The sequence below is a fragment of the Oryctolagus cuniculus genome, chromosome 1 (genome assembly GCF_964237555.1).
Source record: "Oryctolagus cuniculus chromosome 1, mOryCun1.1, whole genome shotgun sequence".
Lineage (NCBI taxonomy): Eukaryota > Metazoa > Chordata > Mammalia > Lagomorpha > Leporidae > Oryctolagus > Oryctolagus cuniculus.
In genome coordinates, this window is record NC_091432.1 from 184,879,035 (window position 1) to 184,905,043 (window position 26,009).

The 26,009-nt window shown below is 42.4% G+C and overlaps 1 protein-coding gene and 1 long non-coding RNA gene across 3 annotated transcripts in view; one reads left to right on the plus strand and one right to left on the minus strand.

Moving 5' to 3' along the window:
- The window catches only part of MTAP (methylthioadenosine phosphorylase), an 85,106-nt gene that overhangs the window by 13,641 nt on the left and 45,456 nt on the right, over nucleotides 1-26,009 (plus strand). Inside the window, exon 1 of one of the 2 annotated variants that reach the window (XM_002707965.5) lies at nucleotides 18,071-18,822. The exons of the other annotated variant lie outside the window; for it this stretch is intronic. Within the exon in view, the coding sequence (XP_002708011.1) occupies nucleotides 18,787-18,822 (36 nt within the window). The 5' untranslated portion in view covers nucleotides 18,071-18,786. Of the gene's footprint in view, nucleotides 1-18,070; nucleotides 18,823-26,009 lie in introns of those variants that run through there. 2 annotated transcript variants of the gene reach the window in all.
- LOC127490943 (uncharacterized) overlaps nucleotides 5,715-26,009 on the minus strand; it is a 58,801-nt gene continuing 38,506 nt past the window's right edge. The window contains exons 2-3 of the long non-coding RNA XR_007919306.2: nucleotides 12,210-12,296; nucleotides 5,715-7,147 (exon numbers count right to left, since the gene is read on the minus strand). This is a non-coding gene — a long non-coding RNA (uncharacterized lncRNA). The remainder of the gene's footprint in view (nucleotides 7,148-12,209; nucleotides 12,297-26,009) is intronic.

A 26,009-nucleotide genomic window follows, 5' to 3' on the forward strand; every position in this document is an offset into this window, starting at 1 on the left:
TCTGGCAGCAGCCACCTATTTGACCTTGTGCATGCTGCTTATTCCCTCTAACCCACAGTTTCTTCATCTGTACAAGGGACACAAAATGAGTACCCATCTCACACCACTTTGAGAATTGCATGAATTTGTAAGATGTGATTAACTATGCATCATATTGTGTACAGCAATTGAATCAAATCTCTTGCTTTTCTTCCAATTTTTTCCTTTTCTTTCAAATCTTATTTCCCCTCCCACCTTAACTTCTATAACTTGTCTTTTTGTCTATTTTCCTTAGGAATTGCTTTTAGATTTTGTGGACTTTGTCTTTCTGTTTTGTTTTATTTTGATGGTGGGCAGATAGGTTTCATCTCACTCATTTGGTAAGAATTTATAGAAGACCTTCTTGTATGCTCAAGAGACACATGTGCCAAGAAACCTTTTTTTAAAAAAAAAACTTTACTCGTTACTGTATCTCTGTCTTTGTCTCTTTCTAGTTTTTTCCAGTGCCTATCCTCAGTAATTCATTTTGAAGTCTCTATTTCTCATGTTTGCTAAAGTGATATTTACACAATCTTGATTTCCTTGAGTTGAATTCCTATGGCTGTGTTTGGAAATGTCCTCCAGATTGGCACAGCTCTGGTGAGAGTAAGATGCTGGTTTAATGAGCCATGCATTTGTGGGGATGATATGCACCCATAGTTATGAGCAGCCAGCTGAACTAACCCTATATTCAAGATGTGATGTCTTCATAATTGTTCTTTAATCATGACCTTCAGTCTCATCATTTTGGTTTCTCTGAGGATAAGTGAAGATTTGCTTGGGGCTAGAGCTTTGTTTTGCTTAACTACTCCAGTATCCAATTTTCTGTTTTTCTCACCTATCAATAATTTTTAGTGACAATGTGTGTGATACCACTCACCAGCAACTTACTGTCAAGTTAAGAAAATCATGACTTATCTCAATGAACTCATTGGGTGGACAAAAATTCACCTCTCAAGAAGTCAGATAACTTATTCAATCTCCTTTCCATTGTTCTCCCCTTCCAGAGACCACAAAACCTGTTGTGTTCATATTTAATGTTAATAAGACTTGAAAACTCAACTTTTCTTTTTATTTCCACTGGACATTTGTAGGTCTAACAAAGGTATTCTTTAGAATACACACATGTTAGTGAATGCAGTGTGAGAAAAGTAATATATCAACCCAATCCACAAATTGCTATGAGAACCTATTGGCAAATGATAGCCTGTCATTTTCAGCAAGTGAGCTAGGAGACCATAATAGGAATACAAGCAACTTTGAGTTTTCTGTTCTCAAATAACAAAATTCAGAGAAGTTACATAAAGTATATATTGAAGTGCATATATTTTAACTTGTCTAATATTAGAACCCAGTGGCTATTTTGCTGTGAAACACAGAATAATGGGTTCTGAGTAGAATTTTGCAATTTAAGTATACTGCTTAAAATTCAAGGCTTAAAACAGTAAATGGTAAGCATAACCTAAGAAACTAAAACACATGAGAATCAGTCAATCCTTTTATAGCATTCTATAATGATTCTAGATTTCAGGCACAGCTCCTCATTATCACCAACCCATAGATAAATATGAAGCCTCATCTGCTTCACAGATCTGGCTTCTACGACCAGTTTGTCATGCTGCCAGTGGACTGTACCAAGTGCTCATGCCAGGTGCCCTATGTCTCTTTCTGCCTCTAATTCAGTTTCTCATAGTTCACTTACCCAGCAGTATGAGTGGGTAAAAGAAGAAAAAGAACAGTTATTCATAACTTATATCAGAGAATGTTACATGATTTTTATCATTATATGCTGGTCAGTTATTATTATCATGCTCATATTATAGATAAATGTAATAAGGCTCAGAGAGTTTGTGATTTTTGGTAAAATAGACTCAACATGATGTATGAATGTCTTGAAGGGTGAAGCCTTGCCTAAGGCCACACATCTCAAACCAGTGCTCTTTGCTCCACACCCAGTGCCCTTTCCACCATACTCAGCTGCCTCCCAGGGATTCTTTCTGCATCTGTGCACCTCCTCCAAGGACTTACAATAGCAATAGACCCCTAAAAGCAGAAAATTGGCTAAGAACTTTGCACAAAGCTGGTACTCTCCGTTTGTTAAATGAATATTAGAACACACAAGTTGAAATTTGGTTTCTCAGAGATGAGGATAGCTCAGAGGCAGTAACTTCCTCTCCTCTCCAATCTATATCATGCCGACAAGCCTGTGACCTTATGTGATGCTTAATTTCATATTTTATGTTGGCTAGGATATGGTGTCCAGTAATTTGGTCAAACACTAATATAGATTATTACAAATGTCTATTTTAGAGATGTGATTAACATTTAAATCTGTAGTATTTGAATAGTGCAGATCACCTCCATAATGTGGATGAATATAAAATCAGTTTAAGGCTTAAGAGAAGACTGAAGGCCGGCGCCGCGGCTCAATAGGCTAATCCTCCACCTACGGCGCCAGCCAGCACACCGGGTTCTAGTCCGGGTCGGGGCACCGGATTCTGTCTCGGTTGCTCCTCTTCCTGTTCAGCTCTCTGCTGTGGCCCGGGAGTGCAGTGGATGGCCTGAGGTCCTTGGGCCCTGCACCTGCATGGGAGAACAGGAGAAGCACCTGGCTCCTGGCTTCAGATCAGCGCCGTGCACTGGCCGCAGTGCGCTGACCGCAGCGGCCACTGGGGGGTGAACCTACGGAAAAGGAAGACCTTTCTCTCTGTCTCTGTCTCTCTCTCACTGTCCACTCTGCCCGTCCAAAAAAAAAAAAAGAGAGAGAGAGAAGACTGAAGTCCCTTAAGAAAAAGGAATTCTGGGGCTGGTGCTGTGATGTAGTAGGCTAAGCTTCTGCCTGCAGTGCCAGCATCCTGTATGGGTGCCAGCTTGTGTACCCACTGCTCCACTTCCAATCCAGATCTTTGCTATAGCCTGGGAAAGTAGTGGAAGATGGCCCAAATGCTTAGGCCCTTACATCCACATGGAAGACCTGGAAGACGCTCCTGGCTCCTGGCTTCAGATGTGCTCAGCTCTGACCGTTGCAGCCATGTGGGAAGTAGATCTCTCTGTCTCTCCATCTGCTTCTCAAAAGAATTCTGCTTCATACCGCCTTTAGACTCAACATTGCACAATCAGTTCTTCCCCAGACTTCCGACTTGCCCCACAAATTTCAGACAAATCTCCCTGCAACTCTATGGTTAAATATATATATATGTGTGTGTGTGTGTGTGTGTGCCTGTACATGTATGTATGTATATGTGTCTATACACACACACACACTCTCTCTCTCTCTCTCTCTCTCTCTATTGGTTCTGTTTTTCTAGAGAATCCTGACTAATACATCTGGCATAAATCTCCAGCTAGGAACCAATCCATTTGTTTTAAATAAAAAGCCAGAGCATAACTATATGATTAGTTCATCTCTGTTTTCATGGTTACCTTACCTGACCCCCACTCCCTAGACCAAAAGGAAGTGCTTATGAGATGCTTCATGAACATCTGTATCATTCTTCATTCTTGTCTGAGCACAGCTGCTCCTGCTCTTCCTCCACTAACCTCCAGAAGTCTGAACTACATGCCAAAAAAGCCCTGGGTTTATTTTTAGCTATCACTTCAACTTAAGTTATATGCCATTTCTCCAGAAAATCATGTTATCTAGAGATGAGAGGTTGTCTCCACTAGTAAGAACTAGTTTTAGATAGCAAAATGCACTCTACTTAAAATATTTGGCCACCTCTTGGTAACTGTTGTTTTGAAACAGCCCTGTCTCCCATTATTTCTTCATTATCGATTCTAAGGGGGCTGTGAAATGTAAAGGAGTTGCTTTAAATTAGGGTGAGTTTTCCTCTAAAACTTTAGACTTTTTGCATACTTTTAAAAATAACAAAATGTTGACTGCAAGACCAATCACTTCTTTATAACATTATTTTGTTATATTAAAGCTTACAATGTTAAATTCTGTTTTGTAATAAATTCTAAGAGGAAAATTCAATGACACTCAATTGCCGTTGAATGTGACCAGTCATTGCTTTCCTTAAAAGTAGAAAATGATTTATCATCCTTTTCTTACATCTATCCTCTACACAAAAATGTAATTAGATCATAGTAGAATCTCTTGCTTAAAGCACTTCCATGCTGGAATAAAGTAAGAATTCTTCAGAATGATAAAGATCAGCAACTCCAATGTTCACTACTGTGTTGAGAGGGAAGGTAAGGATTGAATAGGAAGGGAAGAGGTATGGGACAGGCCCAGCAGTGCAGATGTCATCCACTGATACTGTGCTGGAATTAGAGAACCATTTTTTTGCCAGACACTCCACATTTTCTAGGAATCTTGGGAATCCACGGTTTTCCAAGAAAAATATCTTAAATTTTAAATGTTTAATTTTCTTAAAATATGCTGAATGAGCCTAAAGAAGCCTATCTAATTTCCAATTTAGTTCATGGATCTCTCTTTGCGACGCTGGACTCTGACCTCCAACTGTAGTTCTTCATCTCACTCTGCCTCCTTAAAGACAAGCCCCACAGTCTGATCATACTCCAATAATGGCAGCTCAATACATTTACCACAGTGATTCTCACTTTCGTGCCTTTAGTCTTGTGGTCCCCTGTCTGACCTTCAGCCACAGGTTTGAAGGCCCCTAGCTGCCCCTTTTCTTATTTTCTAACACATGGTCATATAACATGAATCAGCACAACACCTCATCTTCAAGACATTCTTCACACATACCCAGACCAAACTCACCTGGACCCCCCCCAACCCCCAAACTCTATAAAACCTTCCTATTGTATCTCTGATAGTTTGCTCTGTTTATTCACCTGATTCCTCCTAAGAGACTTTAAGCTCCCCAGAGGCAGAGACGGTATCTTATCAATCTCTTTATTCTCAGCACTTAATGCAGTACCCAGTACTCTGTTGTCATCATCATCATCATCATCATCATCATCATCACATATTGTACTTCTCATGATTCAAGTGTTTTACAAGTATTAACTTGAACTCTTACACCAACCCTTCATAATCATTCTAATTTAGAGATGAAGAAACTGAAGCACAGAGAATAACAAGATTCAACACCGAATAGTCCAGAGTCAGATACATGTTTCTAAACTGTATTTTTCTTTCTTTCTTTCTTTCTTTCTTTCTTTCTTTCTTTCTTTCTTTCTTTCTTTCTTTCTTTCTTTCTTTCTTTCTTTCTCTTTCTTTCTTTCTTTTTCTTTCCTTCTTTCTTTCCTTCTTTCTTTCCTTCTTTCTTTCTTTCCTTCTTTCTTTCCTTCTTTCCTTTCTTTCTTTCCTTCTTTCTTTCCTTCTTTCCTTTCTTTCTTTCTTTCTTTCTTTCTTTCTTTCTTTCTTTCTTTCTTTCTTTCTTTCTTTCTTTCTTTCTTTCTTTCTTTCTTTTTTGACAGGCAGAGTTAAGCAGTGAGAGAGAAACAGAGAGAAAGGTCTTCCTTCCGTTGGTTTACCCCTCAAATGGTTGCTACGGCCAGCACACTGCGCCGATCCAAAGCCAGGAGCCAGGTGCCTCCTCCTGGTCTCCCATGCAGGTGCAGGGCCCAAGCACTTGGGCCATCCTCCACTGCACTCCCGGGCCACAGCAGAGAGCTTGACTGGAAGAGGAGCAACTGGGACAGAACTGGCGCCCAAACAGAGACTAGAACCCAGAGTGCCGGCGCCACAGGCAGAGGATTAGCCTAGTGAGTGGTGGCGCCGGCCTCTAAACCTTATTTTCTAGTATGAGGAGTAATGTTGTTCTTTGAAAATAACATTAAATCTTAGGGACAATTCTTAGTAGCTTACCACTTCTCAATATTTTCAATCCCTTTCTTATATATCTTTCAGTTGCTATCAGATAGAAAGGCTCAGAGATAGTTTTCCCAAGAATTTTCTGAAAATAATGGTGTTCAAAGACTCTCACGTCACCTAGCTCTCCTGAATTCATCTTCCCTTGTTTCAGCCTTAGTAAAAAAAAACAGAGTGCAGTCTGACCCAGTGATAACCCCATTAAGCAGTTTCTTTTGGTGCAAAAAGCAATTTAAACAAATATGCCCTTTTTTTTTTTCTGGTGCTCTTTGTTATTGTAGTAAAATCCAAGTTGTACTTCATGTGGGAAATCAAAAAGCCAAGACAGGGGAACTTTTGTTATACATAGAAATACAGCAGAATGCTTTTTATTCCCGTTCAAGCAGTCATTACTTATCTGCATGACTAAGGAATGAAAGAGCTAAAAGGAAACTGAGTACTAGACTGGCTTCTGCTCCTTCACCCAGATGGAAGTTTCACAGGCGTGTTTGAAGTTTCGGGTCAAGTGCTGTCACTCTCGAAAACCAGTGAGTCTGCATTTTCCTTTACACTACAAGTACTCTAACTACAGACATTGTTCCTGTTGTTATCTGATTATAAATATCCCACAAAAGTAGCTAAGTGTTTGGAAAAGGTGAAGAGCTGATAATACAGAAGAAACTTTGAGGTCCTTTGTTGACACTTAAATAATGTAGCCAAGGACAACTGGGGAAATAATTTAATGCTATTAATCAGTAATCTAAAAGCATTGTGTTTGTGAATGATTGTCTTTCCCTTGGCTAACATGTGTGAAATAATCGATCATTGAAAAATCTGATAAAGGAACATTCTGAAAGTACACAGTGAAATCCAAATGGTTTCCATCAATTACACCTCACCTTTTCTAAGTCTTACAGTTGACACTTAAAAACACTTTAGTTATTACCTTGCTTCAGACCGACCAGTGTGCCCATGGTTAAAATTCTACCTTTCTTTCATTAAGATACTTGAGACATAGCAGGTTTAATCCTCTACTTAATATTGATTTTACTTCTGTAGTTTTTAAATTAAGATATTTATCCTCTATGTGTGCTTTATTTTTCTCCCAAAATATTGTTCTGTATTCCTGACTCATGAGAAGTACTACCATCTGGTGGACGTTGGTATGCAATGCTGCAAGAACAGTGGTGGCTTCTTCAGAAAAGGGTCATGAAGTCATGTGCAATGTTCTAGGAGCAATTGAAGCGAACTCTATAGGAACTTACTTACCACTTTAGAATTGACCTTTGAATGATAATTTCTTTGCACTTCTCTCTCTCTTTCTCATCTGAAGCCAATAGGATTCAAGCATTAGACATTGTTGGCCTGCAAGTTTGAAAAAAAAGCAAACTTTTACTGCCCCCTGCTGTTTAAGTTCCTTAGCTTTTTTGTGTGTTTTCACTTTCTCTTGCTAAAAACCAGATTAATTAGTGTGTCTGTTCTTCATTCCTCTGGTCATTCACTCAGTTATTCATTCAATGAATGGACATATACCATACTACGCACCTATGGTCCGTGGTCTAGTCAAGTTGACTAGGTTACAATATTGTGATCAATGTGACACGAAAGTAAAAATGAATTTCCAGACAAAATCATATGAAAATCTGCTTTTTATAGAAAGCTTTTATTTAATAAATATAAATTTCATAAGTACAACTTTTGGATTATAGCAGTTCTTCCTCCTATACTCGCCCTCCCACCCCCAAACCATCCCACCTCCTACTCCCTCTCCCATCCCATTCTTCATTAAGATTCAGAAAATCTGTTTTAATCTGTTGCTAGAGTACGTTAGTTTGGCTGTATCAAAACTGTGATGCCTTAATAATGGCCCACCGGAGAGAGAGAGAGAGAGGATAAAGGGGAAGGGAAAGATATGGGGTGAGGACAGACAAGGAGAGGCAAGAGAAGAAGAAGCTGGGTTGGCACAGTACACATGATGTAATCCAGTCACTACAGCACAGAGAGGACAGCTTGTTGTTTCCTCTTTACATACATTATAAGCATAAGGTCTTTAAATAAAGAGCTGGACAAGGTTAATAGGAGTATGTTCTTTAGGAGCAAAATTTGTGTCTAATATTTTCACTTAATTTGGGGCAACTATTACCAGATGGTTTGTAACAAAATGTTTCATCTGGTACAAGGTCCCTGGGGAGGCTCCTGAATCCCTGAGAGATGCCATGTTTCCCTTCTCTCACCTCTGCCCTATTTGGCCTGCAAGAGCTATTTTCACAGTTGGGTCACAGCTTCGCCAGTACTCATGGATACTCCATAGCTACTAAAAAAATCCAGCCATTTGAAACAACTGGCAATACTACAGAAGCATTGTATCCCCATGAAATACATTCATTGGCTTTAAATTTGCCACTTACCTCTTCTGCTCTTCTCCATGCCCACTTTACAAGAACTGGTCTTCAGGATCCCAAACATATATTACTTCCTGAGAGAAGTTTTCCTTGGTTCTCCCCAAAATACTGATTGATTGAGATTCCCTCTTCTGATTATTTGGCTAAACACAGTTGTTTATTTGTACATGTTGAACCATCCTTGCATCCCAGAAATAAATCTCATTTGATCACAGTGATCTTTTTAATGTGATATTGAATTCTGTTTGCTAGTATGTGAGATATCATATTCACAGAATGGAAGACAAAACCCATATCATCATCTCAAAGGTGTAGAAAAGGTTTTAGAAATCTTTTAAATAACCCTTTTTAAATAAATAAATAAATAAATCTTGATTAAAAAATCTTTTTAAATAAATAAATCTTTTAAATGATAAAAACCTATTAAATTTCATACAGAAGGAATTTTTTCAATACAATAAAGACCACATATAAGAAGCTCATAGTTAATATGACCACAACAGTACAAATTTGAAAGTCTTTCTTTTAAGATCAAGATTAAGACAAGGATGCTGACCCTCACTACTTCTATTCAACGTAGTACTGGAAGTTCTAACTAGAGCAATTGGACAAGAATAAAGATATAGAAAGCACTCAAACATAAAAGGAAGAAGCAAAGTTGTTGATGTTTTCTGGGTACATAATTTTATACATAAAAACACTGAAGTTTCCACCAAAAAACCATTAGAACTAACAATCAAATTCTGTAATGTTGCAGGATACAAAATTAATACAAAAATCAATAAGGAGCATTTCTATACACTGACAGCAAACTATTTGGAAAAGAAATTGAGAAAACAATTTCCTATTTCTAATAGCACCAGAAAAACCTTTAAGCATAAATATTACCAAGGAGATGAAAAATTTATATATTGAAAGTTATCAAATTTGATTAAGTAAATTTAAGATGACCCACATAAATAGAAAATATCCTGTGTTCATAGATTAGAAGGATTAATATCACTAAAATAACCACACTACTCAAAGTAATTTACAAATCCAATGCAATCTCCATAAAAATTCTGTAGCATTCTTCATGGAAACAGATTTTTAAAATCCTAAAATTTATATGAAACCATAAAAGATACTGAATAGCCAAAAAAGTCTTGAAGAAAACGAATAAAAGTGGAGGTATCACACTACCTGACTTCAAAATATACAACAAAGTTATAGTAATAAAAACATCATAGTATTCACATAAAAATAGAAACATAGATTAATGGGACAGGATAGAAAACCCAGATTAAACTCATGCATTTGTAGTAAATAGATTTTTGACAAAGTTGCCAAGAATACACAATGGCAAAAAAGATGATCTCCTTAATAAATGTTGGGGAAAACTAGATATCCACATACAGAAGAATGAAATTATACCCTCACCTCACACCATATACAAATATTGACCCAAAATGGACTAAAGAATAACATTAAGACTAACTGCAAAACTACTAGAAGAAAACACAGAGGAAAAGCTTCAAGCATTGATCCAGAAAATGATTTCTTTGGTATGACCCCAAAAGCACAGACAACAAAATAAAAAATGACCAAATGGGGTTACATCAAACTAAAAAGGTTTCACACACAAAGGGAAACAATTAACAGAATGAAGAGACAACCCACCAGTTGGGAGAATATGCCAACAAGCCTTGGATCTCATAAGGGATTTATACCCAAAATATAAAAGAAGCTGAAACAACTCAAAAGCAAGAAAAAAAAAAAAACAATTTAAAAAGCAGTCAAAGAATCTGAATAGACATTTCTCAAAATACGACATACAAATGGTCAAGCAACATATGAAAAAATGTTCAGTATCACCAATTATCTGGGAAATGCAAATTAAAATCACAATAAAATATCATCTTATACCTATTAGAAAAATAGATATAAAAAAGATGAAAGAACAAACGTTGGCAAAAAAATGAATAGAAGGAAATCCTGTACATTGTTGGTGGTAATGTACAGCTATTTAGAAAAATAATACAGAGATTCTTCAAATATATATATATATATATATATAAAATCACTCTATGGTCCAGGATTCCCAATCCTAGAGGAGAATCAAAAGGAAAGGCAATCATGAGAGATATGTCTGCATTCCCATGTTAACTGGTACTTTTCAGGGATAAACCAGGGCTGTCCCAGTCAAAGCAGACTGATAGTCACTCCAGACCTGAGCAAGTACAGGGATCCATTTACAATTTGAGTGAGCAGAACACCCTGTTTCGAGTATTCATGATCATAATATAGCTATATTGGTTAGAGATCTAGAGCAGGATATAGGCCTGGAGAATTAATTGCTCCTGAACGATTCCTTTTGTCCCCTGTGGACCACTGAGATCTTTTTATAACTGTTGTGTCCAGCAGAAACTTAGAGGTTGTGTATTTCATAGCCATGTTATAATATATCTCACAATTTCAAGGTATACTCTTTGATAGTTCTTTCTTACTCCATTATGCTGCCTGATTTGGATAGTTATCGATCACTACTACATCATGAGTTCCTTTTAATGTTTCTAAGTGGCCACAACTCTGAATTCATTTTAATACTTTCTCATTGGCTGTGGCATTTCCTTTATACTTTTTTTTCTGTCTTTGAAACAAGTTTTTGCGTGAATGATAAAGATCATCAACAACCTCCTAATGATCAAATTTTATCAGTAATTATTTTCATTGCTAATCCTAGTGAACCAAATGGTTAATTACTTGAATGACTATCGCCAGCATCTCAATTCCGTTCAGTTCCTTTCATAGTCATTCCCTCTCCATCCCTTCCCCCACTTCCCTCCCTCCCTCCCTCCCTCTCTCTTTCACACACACACACACACACACACACACACCTCGGCTCAACTCAGGAGTCACTTTCTCTAGGAAGACCTGAAACAGTGCCCTGCTCTGCGCTTTCTGTCTCTAACTTCACTTTTACCACTTTGTTTTATAATATATGACTTTTATTTCTGACTCTTCTCCCCAAATCAGTAGTTTCTTAGGTACTGACGGTTTATAGATCACACATCGTTCTCTCTGCAGCACTTAGTTTAAGCCACAGCACATGGTGGGAAGAATATTATAGTAATTAAGAGTTTAGATTTTGCAGTTAAGACAGATTTAGGTCTGAACCTCAATTACCCTAGTTAAACAAACTTGAGAAGGCATCTTAAATGCTCTGAGGCTCACGTTCCTCATATGATGATAGTGGTAATACTACCCTTGTGCTTTCTACAACATCACATTCTACCTAGAATTTTGTTATCTTTGTTTAGGGCTTAAATCCTGTAAAATTCACAGATCCCTGGGTAAGGTAACACATTAAACCACTTTTGGACATTTAAAACTAAACAAGAATGAAGGAGGAGAGAGAAGACCTGCAGGACCCAAACAGAAAAGGAAGCTTTGAAAGAAGCAAATCAGCAGAAGAGACTATAAACCAGGGATTATCACAGCATCTGCATCAATACATGTGAAGACTAAATGAAAAATTCACAGCTCTCAATAACTACCAGCCATTGTTACTGCTCTTGCAAATGCTCAGAAAATACACATGGCTTCTTTCTTAATTTATTTTATTTATTTATTTTTGGATTTTTGGTTTCTGGACAGCACATGGATTTGGTGTTGAAAGAAAGTAATGCTCTTAGAGTTACTTCCTATGTTTTCACTTTTCTTCATTACACGCGGTGTGCCTTAAATTCTCAAAGACAAACGAAGAGCAGGAGCCACTCTAGGACTCATCATCTGGGTCTGTCCCCTTAGCTCCAATCCTGACAGCTTGGAGGGCAGATTTTGTTGCAGTCAGACATCAAAATCTATCTCAGAAACTACAACTTCTCAATCCTTTTTGAAACAGAGCACAGGAAGTGAGAATCATGTCTCTTCAGAGCCTGACTTAATATACTCTCTCCATCACCAAGGGAGGTGTCAGGTTTAGGGCTTGCACTTTGCTTAGGGCTTGCACTTTGCTTATAACAGAAACAATAAAACCTACTTACAGGATGCAAGGATTCTGGGATCCCAGGATGGATATCAAAACAGATGGCCATTCTGTCCAGAATATGTTCTTAATGTGTAGCATTACTCTAGGAAAAGTGGAAAAATGGCACAACTTTAATAAATCCAAATTATATATAATTTAAGTCATCTGTAATAGAAAAAACAGGATAGATACCCTTTGAAGTGAGCTTGGAGGAAGAGTCAAGGTGATTTGGAATGGAAGCTATTTCTAGGGTCAAATGAACTTAGAACAGAAGGAAGGGAAGAAGATGAGTTAAAGGAGTGGAATTGTTTGAAGTTAAGCAAAACAATTAAATAGGAAAAAATTCAACTATCTGGAGCACACCCTCTTTATAGTAGGCTGTCTAAATGGACCATGATTATTGCATGTCAAAGCATGCGGTTCTTCCTTCAAACAAAGTAAAGAAGCCAAGGAATATTTTGTTATGGAACACTGAATTTTTTATTGAAAGTCATTATAAGGAATTGCCACTTTAAGTGTGCTATACATATTTTTCAGGAAGTTAGTATGTCACTTCTTAACAGAATGTTACCTTAAGGATGGTTTGGTATATATTTACCTATCTTTTGCAGCCACTATTTCCTTTTTTTTTTTTTTTTAAGATTTGTTTATTTATTTGAAAATCAGAGTTACACAGAGAGAGAGAAGGAGAAGCACGGAGAGAGAAAGGGAGGGAGGGAGGGGGAGAGAGAGAGTGAGAGAGAGTTCTTCCATCTGCTGGTTCACTCCCCAGTTGGCTAAAACGGCCAGAGCTGTGCCAATACAAAGCCAGGAGCCAGGAGCTTCTTCCAGGTCTCCCACATGGGTGCAGGGCCCAAGGACTTGGGCTGTCTTCCACTGCTTTTCCAAAGCATAGCAGAGAGCTGGTTTGGAAGTGGAGCAGCTGGGCCTTGAACCAACACCCATATGGGATGCCGGCACTGCAGGCAGCAACTTTAACATGCTATGCCACAACGCCAGCCCCACTATTTCCTTTTAAGTACATTTACCCACCCACCCCACCCCTCACCTTCCCAAGCAGAGGAGACACCATTTTGAGAATTGCCTGTGAAAAATTTTCTTGGGGTACAATTTTATGAAGGTTGTAGTCTGTCTTCCAGATTGACTTTTTTTCCCAATACTACATTTCATGTAATAATGACATTAGGATTTTTGAACTTGAATTTACACCAGTCCAGACATCGTTGCAGTCTTTATGCTGGCATGGGCTTGCCTGGTGGGAAATTTGTATATGCAGCCACTTTAAAATTTATAATTGTTGTTATTACTGTTCAGGTTTTTTTTATTGTCTCCTTAAAATATTTTGACTATGTTCTGCTATCTCTACAGTGGCTACTTTCTAACAGAACATTACCTTTTTTCACTAAAGCTTCCAATGCCAGATCCTAATCCACCAACAAAAATGGTGGCCAAAATGTTCCTATCCTTTGTATCTGTGGCACAGGAGTACTGTAAAGAGTCAAGTCACTCAGATACCTATGAGGAGGTGGCAAGTTAGGAGAGTTGCTTTAGCCATGACAACTTGCCAGCTTTCATGGCTCCAGATGAGGGAAATAGCAGCCAGCTTGCACTCTTTATGTGGTAGCCACCCAGCATGGACACACTGGTCCAGGGCCGAGATGTAAGGGCTCAGTGAGAAACCTGATACAGTTGGCTGAAGTGGTACAGCTCCTGCCTTTGTGTAAATACTTCTTCTTGAATATTTGATGGTCCTGGAATGGTTTGGAGAAGTCTTCAAAAACAACAATTTAGTCATGCTTAAAGATTTATAAGTTATTGTAGATTCTTCCCTATAAGGGAATTGTGGGATATTGAGGGCCTATTGACCAAGGCTTGATACAGACAGCTACTGCTGACATCATTTTAGTCCATTACTGGCTGAAGCTGAAAGTAGGGGAAGCATCTAGCAAGGATTACCCAAAAAGGGTAAAGTCCTTGAAATATTTGTAGAGTTTCACAGTCAGAATTGTCCTAAGGTAGCCTTGGTTCTTCTTAAAAATAACCCTTGGGAAAACAAAGATACAGGTTGACAAAGGGGAATTTATAGAATAAGAACAGAGGATGGGGCAAAATTCTACTTTCATTGACAGACCCTTAAGAATCCCCCCTTGTCTTGTTAAGGATTCACCTTATCAATCAAAACAGGAGACCACTGACTAGTTTTATTCTCCTTTTATGCTAAGCTTGTTAAGAAAGAAAGATCCAAAACATGGCAAATATTATGGCCTATCTTTTTCAAAGATGAAGCTGCACTAAGGCACTGCCCAACAAGCCTGCCCAAGGGTCACCCAGGCAGGTTTATCTGATTCAAGTACTCCGCTGAGTGGCAGACAATGACCCAAAACCTCAGCCAGACCAGTTTCTCCCCTGTTTTTGTCTGGCACAAGCTAAGAATAATTTTTACAATCTTAAGTGGCTGGAAATCAATGAGAATATTTTGTCCTATGTGAGTATTTGCATGAAATCCAGATTTTGTTGTTCATAAACAAAGTTTTGTTGGAATACAGCCATGTTCATTCCATTAGTATTGTCTGAGCTTTTGAACTCTATACACTTCTCAACGTTTGCCTCTTTGTTGTAAAGGTTTGCAAATCCTTTTCCTAAGGGATGAGATTTTATTTTATTGTTTCTCAATTATAAGCACTCAGACTCTTTTTTTTTTTTTTTGGTGATTCCACATATTTATTTTACGTCATTCTTCAGTGCTCTTCTGTTTGCTTCCAGATTGAGACTTTACAGACTGTTTTGCAGCCCTCTGAATAAAGTACGTTCCAAGATGGACGCCTACGAAGGACACGCTGGTTACAAGAAGCCAGTTCTTTCTAATCCAGCTGGTGTTTCTCATCTCTTCTTTCAATATCAAGCTCAGATTCAAAGCTGCTACCTTCTGAAGATGGCAAGTTTGCTATTTCCCTTGGGGTGGGCCCTTTGGCAGACTTGCAAGGGCCAGACTGTCTGGCTCAGGAATGTTGTCCTTGTTAGGTACTTGGAAAATGGGGCTACTTTTGATTCTGTGCCACCCCAAATGGATGAGCCCAACTAGAGGTACCATAACCACCAGAACTTTGTAGTCTCTCCAGAAGTTCTGCAAGTTCATAGTCTTTCAGCATCAGTGCACCTGCCCGCCAGCCGCTGCGCCTCCCCAGGCCGGCCCCAGAAGCCGGAACGCACGCAGATGCCCCCGGAGCCGCGCCACCTTTAGCACTCAGACTCTTTTTTAAAAAAATGATTTTACACAGAGAGAGGAGAGGCACAGAGAGAGAGGTCTTCCATCCGCTGGTTCACTCCCCAATTGGCTGCAAAGGCCAGAGCTGCGCTGATCCGAAGCCAGGAGCTTCTTCCGGGTCTCCCACACAGGTGCAGGAGCCCAAGGACTTTAGGCCGTCTTCCACTGTCTTCCCAGGCCATAGCAGAGAGCTGGATTGAGGAGGAGCAGCTGGGACTAGAACCAGCGCCATATGGGATGCCAGCACTTCAGGCCAGGGCGTTAACCCACTGCACCACAGCACCCTGCCCCAGCATTCAGATTCTTATGTCAGGTATTGTGCAAGATAAACTACAAATGTTTCCCTTAGAGGTGCAAATAGTATCCATTCATATAAAATAAGCCACAGTTTTGTTGCCTTATAAAATATGTCAATCTTGAACCTGGCTTTTCAGTCTTATTCTAGCATGCCCCTTTCTGTTTACTGATGTAGCTTATTATATCTTCCTTTGAAAGCTTTTTCATCCAGCTGATTCCTTTACCACTGGATTAAATGCATCTCTGACACAGACTGACTATACATGTGTTTGAATGTTATGCTCTTAACTTTTTGAAAAATTTATTTTAACATACATATTCTAAAGTAGATTACTTTGTTAGAAGAATCTTGCAATGACCACTATAATTTCAAATCACCTATAATTGATAGTTCCCATGTTTCTAAGCATGTATGATTTTTTTTCCTCAAAATGCATTAAAATTGCTGGAGTCCCCTTGTGAGGTAGACTAATCTTTCTTGAACTACGTGTTCCCATACTCAAGAACAAAACAGCGTCTAACAATCAGCTGATTGGTAGGGGCCTGGTTTCTTAGAAGAGGCTAGAAAATTGCTTAAATTTGATCTAGAAATGCTAATTTCTTCCCAGAAATGGCTTGTGAATTACATCACTCTGAAAACCAGACCAAATGAGGGACAATTTTCTCTTTACAGACATCATATGTTCAAGATCAAATGCTTGAGCCTTGATCAGCAAGATACAGTGGAAAAGTCCAGAAGTCCAATGTAGCCCCTTCAAGTTTCAAGCTCATGCTGCCCAAAGGTCTTTTATGCTTACAAAATCTAACTTGCTTATGGTGTCTAACTTTTGGCAGAGAGGCAGTACTGAGTACAAGCTGGACTTGCTGGACATGTCAAAGCACAGATGTTGGCCAAGATCCCCTACTTATGTGGCAGCTACAGAACCCCAGGCACCTGAGTACCAGCCCCCTGGGGGCGCTGGGCTTCCTGCTCTCTGGTACAACAATCAGTAGAAAGACTCGGAGACTAGAAGCCCCTGCCCTTTCAAAGTAGCACCCTGACCTGTTATTCCCCCTCTTCCACTTCATTCTACGACTTAAAAGAAACATAACGGTGGCAGAAAGAAAAAACAACAACAACAACTATATTTTGAGAAAGTTTAGTCCTAAGAAACTCATGACTGGTGCATAGGGAGATTACTGATGCCATAAACAGGAGTGTCAATTTGTAAAGTCAACAACAGGAGTCACTGTGCACTTACTCCTCATGTAGGATCTCTGTCCTTAATGTGCTGTACATTGAGACTTAATGCTATGATGAGTACTCAAACAGTATATTTCACTTTGTGTTTCTATGGGGGTGCAAACTGTTGAAATCTTTACTTAATGTATACTAAACTGATCCTCTGTAAAAAAAAAAAAAAAAGAGAGAGAGAAGAAATTATCAATTCCCAACTTGACTCTCACTGGGATTAAACATGACAATAGGTCTGATCTGACTTCATCATCATTTAAAAAATCATCTATTATTTTTCACTTTATGTTTGTGTGGGAGCAAACTGTTGAAATCTTTACTTAATGTATGCTAAACTGATCTTTTGTATATAAAGAGAATCGAAAATGAATCCTCATGTGAATGGAAGGGGAGAGGGAGTGGGAAAGGGGAGGGATGCGGGTGGGAGAGACGATATGGGGGGGAAGCCATTGTAATCCATAAGCCGTACTTTAGAAATTTATATTCATTAAATAAAAGTTAAAAAAAAAAAAAAAGAAAGTTTAGTCCTAAGGCAAGCAATAACGAGAAAGGGAACGTCTACACTGTTTCGTTAAACAGGTTAAATGAGCAGCATGGAGGCTAAAGAAAGCCAGTGGTTTTTTTTTCTTTTAATGAAATTGTGATCATGCTTTTTCTCCACATTTTACTGCTCTCCATCCTCAGCACTCTTCCCACCCCAGGGTAATTTGTAGTATATCCATATCTCAGGGGTCACGTTAAGACTGCTGCCACCCAGTGTTTTATTTTTAATTATTTCATTTTGTTTAAGGAATTCAACATACACAGATTTTAGGAACATGAGGATTCTCTCCCCCCACCTCCCTCCCACCCATACTCCCACCCTTGTTTCTCCTCCCTCAAAGCATCCACTAAGGAAGGGTAATTTGAATTACCCCAGGAAGGTAGGATAGGAGCTTTGAGATGAGGAATTACCCGAGTGGAGGGCAGGTGGTGTGTGTGTGTGTGTGTGTGTGTGTGTGTGGAGTTGGGATCCTGCCCGTGCCGAATGATGCAGACACGAATCTGGATTTTTGAATCCAGGTGTATTGTTGGATGCTTCTCTAGCGTAGGAAGGGTTAAAGATGGTCTTGGCCTGGTAGAGCCAGGCTGGGAGTTGAGTTCTATACCCTTAAAAACCACCCTTCAAATAGGAGGCCAGCAAATCAGAGAGGTTACCCGGTTAATTTCTCCTTTGCCACCCCAGAGTCTGGGGGCAACTTCACCCAGGCTCCGCCCTGCAGCAGTTAAGGGAAATGAGCAAAGCCCTGGTTGGTTTGCGGTTGTGGGAAGGGCAAGCCCCGCCCCTCCGAGGGCCCACCCGGCCCCGCCCCTTCGGGGCCCCGCCCCCGCCTCCGGGCGAGAAGTCGCCCTCCCGCGAGAACCTCTGGAATGCAGTCGGCCTCCTGGACCGCGGCTCACGCCGGGCGGGGCGGGGAACACCGCTGATCAAGGTCGGGGTTTTGTGAAAGTTAAGTGAGCTCATTAAAGTGCGCACCAAGGATGTGGAGCAGTACTATCGCTCGCTGAACGACTCCACCGTCACCGTTATCATGAGCCCGTTTGTTATAACCGGGGGCGAAAAGCCTGAAACTTCGGAGAACCGCGAAGGTCAGCCCCCGGGTCTGGTCGCGGGAAAGTGGAATTGAGGAGGGGTGGCCCGAGGGAGCCGGCAGCCAATCCAGCGGTGGCGGGGAGGAAGAGGCGGAGCCAGGCGGCCCCGGGACTCCGCGCCGCGCGCTGCAGCCTGCTCGCAGCAGCCTCCTGCCCCGCGCAGACATGGCCTCAGGTGCCGCCACCACCGCCGCCGTGAAGGTGAGGATAGCGGTCCCGGCGGCTGCGGCCCGCCCTGCCCGGTGCCCTCTCGCCGCTGCCCGGGGGAGCGCGCCCTGGGCCGTGCGCCCTGGCTCTGTGCCTCCGCTGCGGTGGGTGGGGAAAGGCTGGGCGCGGCGCCGCGACCTAGGGGCCCCCCGGGGGGGGGGGGAGGAAAGGGTATCCCGGCCAACCAACCCCCGAATCTGTGGAGTCTTCTGCACCCGCATCTCTGCACCCCGCCCGGAGTGGGCAAGTCCTTTGGTTGGGGGTCGGCGGGTGCACAGGTACTGCGCCCACGCGGACAACCTGCCCGAGCTCCTCGTCCCTTCCCGGAGGCGCGCTGGCTGCAGCTAGCAGGTGGCCGGGGTGGCAGGGCGCCGGGAGCAGCTAGATCAGCTAGATCATAGACTCGCGCCCTCCGGGACTCATGCTTCCGCCCTGTCTCCGCTAACTGCGGCCCACGTGGGAGAACTGCGTACTCGCTCTTTGGCAAGCTTCCGGCTGCTTTTTTTCTCCAAACTTAGGCCTTGTCCTTGCCCTGAAGTTTTCCCCTGTAGCGCAGTGCTCTGGGGGTTCTGAGCGGTTTTGAGCACCTAAAGGAATGCAGGCGCCCTTCCCTTAGGGCTGCAGCCTGTCTGGGGGCCTCTGCCTTGAAAGTGCGTTTGTTCGCCACCTGGAAAGTTAACAGCTCAGTTTCCCTGTGCCCTGGGCCCTCAGAGCCCTAAAGCCTTAAAAAAAAAAAAAAAAAAAAGTAAAACAAAAGAAAAGCAAAACAAAACACTGCTTTCTTGGTTGTTGGAGAGTAGAATTAGAAAGCAATAAGGAAGATTTGATGATAAAATTTTAGTTTTTCTAGGCTGTTTATAATTGGCCAAGGACCCAGTTAACGTGTTCTTGACTTGCAGGGATTTGGGGCCCTGGGATAGAAAGGTCCACAGGCTTCTCCCAGCATCTCTGGAGTCCCTAAGTTTGAGTGCGCTTCCCCAGGAATTAGGCAGCCTCTGCCGTCGTGTGGAATCAGCCACAGTGAGGAGCGCTAGAACCGGGCAGCTGTTGCTAAGCCACTTGGGAGAGGAGTGGAGGGATGTTGCAGTCAAACCTAGCTAGGAAATTTTGCCATTTTGAAAAGAATCTTGACTTCAGCAAAAATTTTAGAAGGCCTCCAGTATTTATAGAAAGCGTCTCCCATGCCAGTTGGGGAGAGCAAGGCGAAAGGTTTTCATGAAACTCATGAGCAAAGTATGTGTGTTTGCTTAGATTCCTATTTATGCTGAGGGAATTTCACTGCAGAATTTGCTGGTAGGGTTAGAGTTAGATGTGGTGTATGTTGCCACGTAGTTAAATGGTATTAAATGATAGTGCTTCGAAGTGGGATCTAAAATGCATTTTAAATGCTCCTTTCTCCAACAACTAAATTAGGTTAAGTCACAGCCTTTTCCTTTTCTGTTACATTTGAATTAGAAAGGGAGAGGGGTGGTATTTTAAACAAGCTCACTTTGGTCTGGTCAGTGTTCTCCCTGCCGCACAGTTCCCTGTAAAATTAATGCAGTGCATTTAAGTGGAGAGTGGGCAATGTGACTAACAGCCCTGATGTAAATATTGAATGATGCATGTTTTTGGTCTTGGCAAGCTGCTGCCTATAAAATTAAGAGGCACAAATGGCGCTAGGACCGCCTGCTGCTGCTCCACTGAAAGAGGTGAAGGGAGGGAAGAGCTGTGGAGCCAGCCTGCTCTCCCGCTCTCCCAGCACACCTCGTCCTGAGCAGCAGCTGGTGCCTGGGGGTTACCGTGTTCTGTTGTGAGCTGGGCACTCATCACACCTGCTCGCAGAGCTTGGCTTTAATGCGGTACCGTGTAACACACTCAGCCTAGTGCCAGGCACTCTGTTAATGTCAGCCCCAGTACCTCCATTTTTAAAATTCTGTTATTACCAGGGCTTAGAGCTTGAATTCATTCTCCCTTTTTTTCTCACCTGAGAATTCAGGTGAAAAACACCATCGGGTTTGAGGTTGGCAGAGTAATGTTTGGAACATCATTCACATCTGGCACTCTGCTGGCAGAATCTTATCCAAAAGTATTTATTGAATATGTGCCAGACACTGAGGATGCAGCTTGGAGCAAGACAAGCTCACTCTTCTCTTCCAGCGTATATTTGAGTGAGGGTAGATGACCAGCCAACGTGAAAGTGAAGCAGTGAGAGAGCCTGTGAGGGGTGGGGGTCAGAAAAGACCTTGGGGCAGGTGACTTTAAGCTGTGCAATGGTCTCTTCCCCCAAGCTGGAAGCCAGTCACCACGTGCTATTAGGAAGTGGGGCCTTTGCAGGGGGCTAGGTCATGAGGATGGAGTCCTCCTGAATGGGATTGGTGACCTCCCTGACCCTCCACCATGTGAGATGGCAGCAACTGTGAATCAAAACCAGGTGCTGGATTTGCCTTGATGTTGGACTTCCCAGCCTACAGACTGAGAAATAAATTTCTGTGGCTTAAAGGCCACCCAATCTGTGGTATTTGTTTTAGCAGGCCAAAGAAAAGCAGGTAGCTGAAATGAGGTAATGAGACACAGGAAAATCTAAGGGAAGCAAAAGGGGTCAGGACAGCTAGAACATGAGCTCTGTGTCATAGGAATAGAAGTCTCGGTGCTGGTACCCCCTGAGAATTAGGGGAGTGTGACCCATAAGACCTTCCTTGTAGACCATGGTAAAGAATGTGTGTTCTGTTCTAAATGTTTTGGAAGCCATCCAAGAGTTCTGAGCAGAGAAGTGGCATCTACGTAACGTTTTTTAAATGATTCCTTGGCTGCTGTTTATAAAATAGCCTGTGTAGGGGAAGAGCTACATCTGGCCAGAAGCCATGGTACCAGTGCCCAAATCTAAGATGGTAGCCATGGAAGTAGTGAGAACTTGCAGGTAGAGCAGAGAGCTGGGTGAGATGTGGGGAGTTCAGGAAGAGGAAGGGGCCTCTTTCTTTCTTTTTTTTTTTTTAAGATTTATTTATTTGAAAGGCAGAGCTATAGAGAGGCAGAGAGGTCTTCCATCTGCTGGTTCACTCCCCAGATGGCCGCAATGGCTAGAGCTCCACTGATCTGGAGCCAGCCGTTTCTTCCAGGTTTCCCACACAGATGCCGGAGTCCAAGGACTTGAGCCATCTTCCACTGCTTTCTTAGGCCATAGCAGAGAGCTGGATCAGAAGTGGAGCAGCTGGGACTCACACTGGCGCTCATATGGATGATGGCACTGCTGTGCCACAGCACTGGCCCCAAGGGGCTATTTCTGGTTCTAACTGGAGAGGCCAGAAGCTGGTTGTGCTGCTGGTGAATCATTTCAAACTAGGAGCTGAGGGACCAAGGAGGAGCTAAGGAGGGTTAACTGTAGGATTCATTCCTCTAAGATATCTCTGGTTAGGAGGCCAGGGGCATGAGATGGAGAGACCTCTTACTGGCACAATGCAGTGTGGCAGGTTGGGGGAGGGAAGAAACTACCTCAGGTAAGAGTAATTGAGGAGCTGACATGTGGCACAGTGGCTAAGGCACCACTTAGGGCACATCCTATATCAGAATGTCTTGAGTTTGAGTACCTGGCCCTGCTCCCAATTCCAGCATCCTGCTAATGTGCATTCCTGGGAGACAGCAGGTGCTGGCTCAAGTAGTTGGATCTCTGCCACTCACATGGGAGACCCAGGTTGAATTCTTGGAAGAGTAATTGAAGCAGTCTTTATGGTTCCCTGCAGTGAGAGGTGGTGCAGGCAGGGGATGAGGATACCACATGTGGGGCAACCATAGAGGGAGCTGGAGGCTGTGGGGTTAACACCTGCCATTGCGTGGGAGGACCTCAGCCGTCCACCAGCCTCAGCCATGGGCATGTGATGTACTCAGCCACATGGAAAATCAAATAGGTCTTGGCATCCATATGGAGGGCATTCTGGAGAGCTTCTCAATGGATGGTGGCTCCCCCAGAAAGCTACCCACCTTTCGCTCTGGGGGATTTTTTTTTTTAAGATTTATTTTTAGGGGGCCAGCGCTGTGGCTCAGTGGGTTAACACCCTGGCCTGAAATGCCAGCATCCCATATGGACACCAGTTCTAGTCCCAGCTGCTCCTCTTTTGATCCAGCTCTTTGCTATGGCCTGGGATAGCAGTAGAAGATGGCCCAACTCATTGGGCCCCTGCACCCGCGTGGGAGACCCAGAGGAAGCTCCTGGCTCCTGGCTTCGGATCAGTGCAGTCCAGGCATTGCGGCCAATTGGGGAGTGAACCCTTGGATGGAATACCCCCCCCTTTGCCTCTCTTCTCTCTGTGTAAAATCTGATTTTCAAATAAATCTTTTTTTAAAAAAAGAAAATAATCTTTTAAAAAAAGATTTATTTTGGTCAGCACCACAGCCCAATAGGCTAATCCTCCACCTGTGGCACCGGCACACCAGGTTCTAGCTCCGATCGGAGCGCCGGATTCTATCCCTCTTCCAGTCCAGCTCTCTGCTGTGGCCCTGGAGGGCAGTGGAGGATGGCCCAAGTCCTTGGGCCCTTCACCCGCATGGGAGACCAGGAGAAGCACCTGGCTCCTGGCTTCGGATCAGTGCGGTGTGCTGGCCGCAGCAGCCACTGGGGGGTGAACCTACAGAAAAGGAAGACCTTTCTCTCTCTCACTGTCCACTCTGCCCGTCAAAAAAATTTTTTTAAAGAGATTTATTTTTATTTATTTGAAAGAGTTATAGGGAGAGGTAGAGACACACAGAGAGAGGTCTTCCATCCGCTGATTCACTCTTCAGATGGCCTCAACAGCTGGAGCTGAGCTCATCCAAAGCCAGGAACTTCTTCTGGTCTCCCACATGGATGCAGGGGCCCAAGGACTTGGGCCATCTTCCGCTGCTTTCCCAGACCATAGCAGAGAGCCAGATCGGAAGTGGAGTGGCCAGGTCTCGAACTGTTGCCCATATGGGATGCTGGCACTACAGGCAATGGCCTCAACTGCTATGCCATAGCACTGGCCCCAGGGAAATGTTTTTTAATAATAGCTCTTGTTAATCAAGGTAGCTGTGACAAGGAGGGGAGAGGGTCTCATTGTGGTGTGGGTAGCAGGTTATAAACAGTAGCACTAAGGGTAGAGGGCAGGTTAAATAGTCTGCATTGTGGGGAATAAGCGTAAGTACAACTTTAGGAATGTAGTGATTCTTCCCACCCCCACTCCTACTCCCCTTCCTTCTCTCTATCCCATTCCTAGTCCCATTCTCCATTAAGATTCATTTTCAATTAACTTTATACCCAGAAGACCAACTCTATAGTAAGTAAAGATTTCAACAATTTGCACACACAAAAATATAAAAAACTTTGAGAACAAGTTTTACAGTTAACTCTCATAGTACAAGTCATTGAGGACAGAATTCCTGCATGGGGAGTAAGTGCACAGTGACTCTTGTTGTTAATTTAACAATTAACACTTTTACATATGATGTTAGTGATCATCCGAGGCTCTTGACATAAGTTGCCAAGGCTAAGGAAGCCTTTTGAGTCCACAGTCTCCATCAGTATTTAGACACAGCCATAAGCAAAGTGGATGTTCTCTCCTCCCTTCAGAGAAAAGTACATCCTTTGATGGCCCTTTCATTCCACTGGGAGGTCTCTCACAGAGATCCTTCATGTAGGACATTTTTTCCCACAGAGTCTTAGATTTCCATGCCTGGAATGCTCTCTTGGGCTTTTCAGGCAGATCAGAATGCCTTAAGGGCTGATTCTGAGGTCAGAGTGCTATTTAGAGCAATTGTCATTCTGAGTCATCTTTGTAGACTGCTTCCCATGTTGGAACATTGTCTCCTTTTTAATTCTATTATTATTACCAGACACTTGATCCTATTTATATGACCACTTTAACACTTAACCCTATCTATATGTTCACTCTAACACTTAATATTGTCATTTTAACACTTAAGATGGCATTTTTACCACCCGGCTTAATGGGATTTGGTGGCAAGTTTTTAGCTGTATTGTTAGAAGTAAGTCCGTAGGAATGTATGCAGAACTATACAGCTCCTCCCTCTTATTCCCACTCTTATTTTTTACTCGGATCTATTTTCAATTGACTTTATACACATATGATTAATTCTTTTTTTTTTTTTTTTTTTTTTTTGTGACAGGCAGAGTGGACAGTGAGATAGAGAGACAGAGAGAAAGGTCTTCCTTTTGCCATTGGTTCACCCTCCAATGGCCGCCGCGGCTGGCGCGCTGCGGCCGGCGCACCGCGCTGATCCGATGGCAGGAGCCAGGAGCCAGGTGCTTTTCCTGGTCTCCCATGGGGTGCAGGGCCCAAGCACCTGGGCCATCCTCCACTGCACTCCCTGGCCACAGCAGAGGGCTGGCCTGGAAGAGGGGCAACCGGGACAGAATCCGGCGCCCCGACTGGGACTAGAACCCGGTGTGCCGGCGCCGCTAGGCGGAGGATTAGCCTAGTGAGCCGCGGCGCCGGCCCACATATGATTAATTCTATGTTAACTAAAGAGTTCAGTCGATGGTATTAAGAAGGGGGGAAAATACTGTTCTTCGATAGTCAAGACCAGAGCTGTTCAAGTCATTGCTTCTCAAGTCATTGCTTCTGAGTGTCAATTTCACTTCTGCAGGGTTCCTTTTAGGTGCTCTGTTAGTTATCACAGATCAGGGAGAACATATGGTATTTGTCCCTTTGGGACTGGCTTACTTCACTAAGTATGATGTTCTCCAGCTTCATCCATTTTGTGCAAATGACCGGATTTCTGTTTTTTGCCACTGTGTATTATTACATTGAGTACATATCCTATAATTTCTTTATCAACTCTTCAAATGATGGACATTTAGGTTGATTACACGTCTTAGCTATTGCGAATTGAGCTGTAATAAACATGGCGGTGCAGATAACTTTTATTTGCTGATTTTGTTGGGGAATGGGCCTTTAACACTCCTTTTTGGTTGTTGTGAGAGTGGCCAGCAAAGGCGTTCAGACTGAAGTCCTTCTCTGGTCCTCTGAAACTGGGGCACTACCCACAGGCCTCAGTTGAGAATCAACTGAACTACAAGCCTGCATTCTTTTTTAAAGGTTTATTTATTCATTTGAAAGAGTTACAGAGAGGTAGAGACAGAAAGAGAAAGCTTCCATCTGCTGACTAACTCCCCAGTTGATTGCAATAGTCAGGGCTGGGCCAGGCCAGAGCCAAGAGCTTCCTCTGGG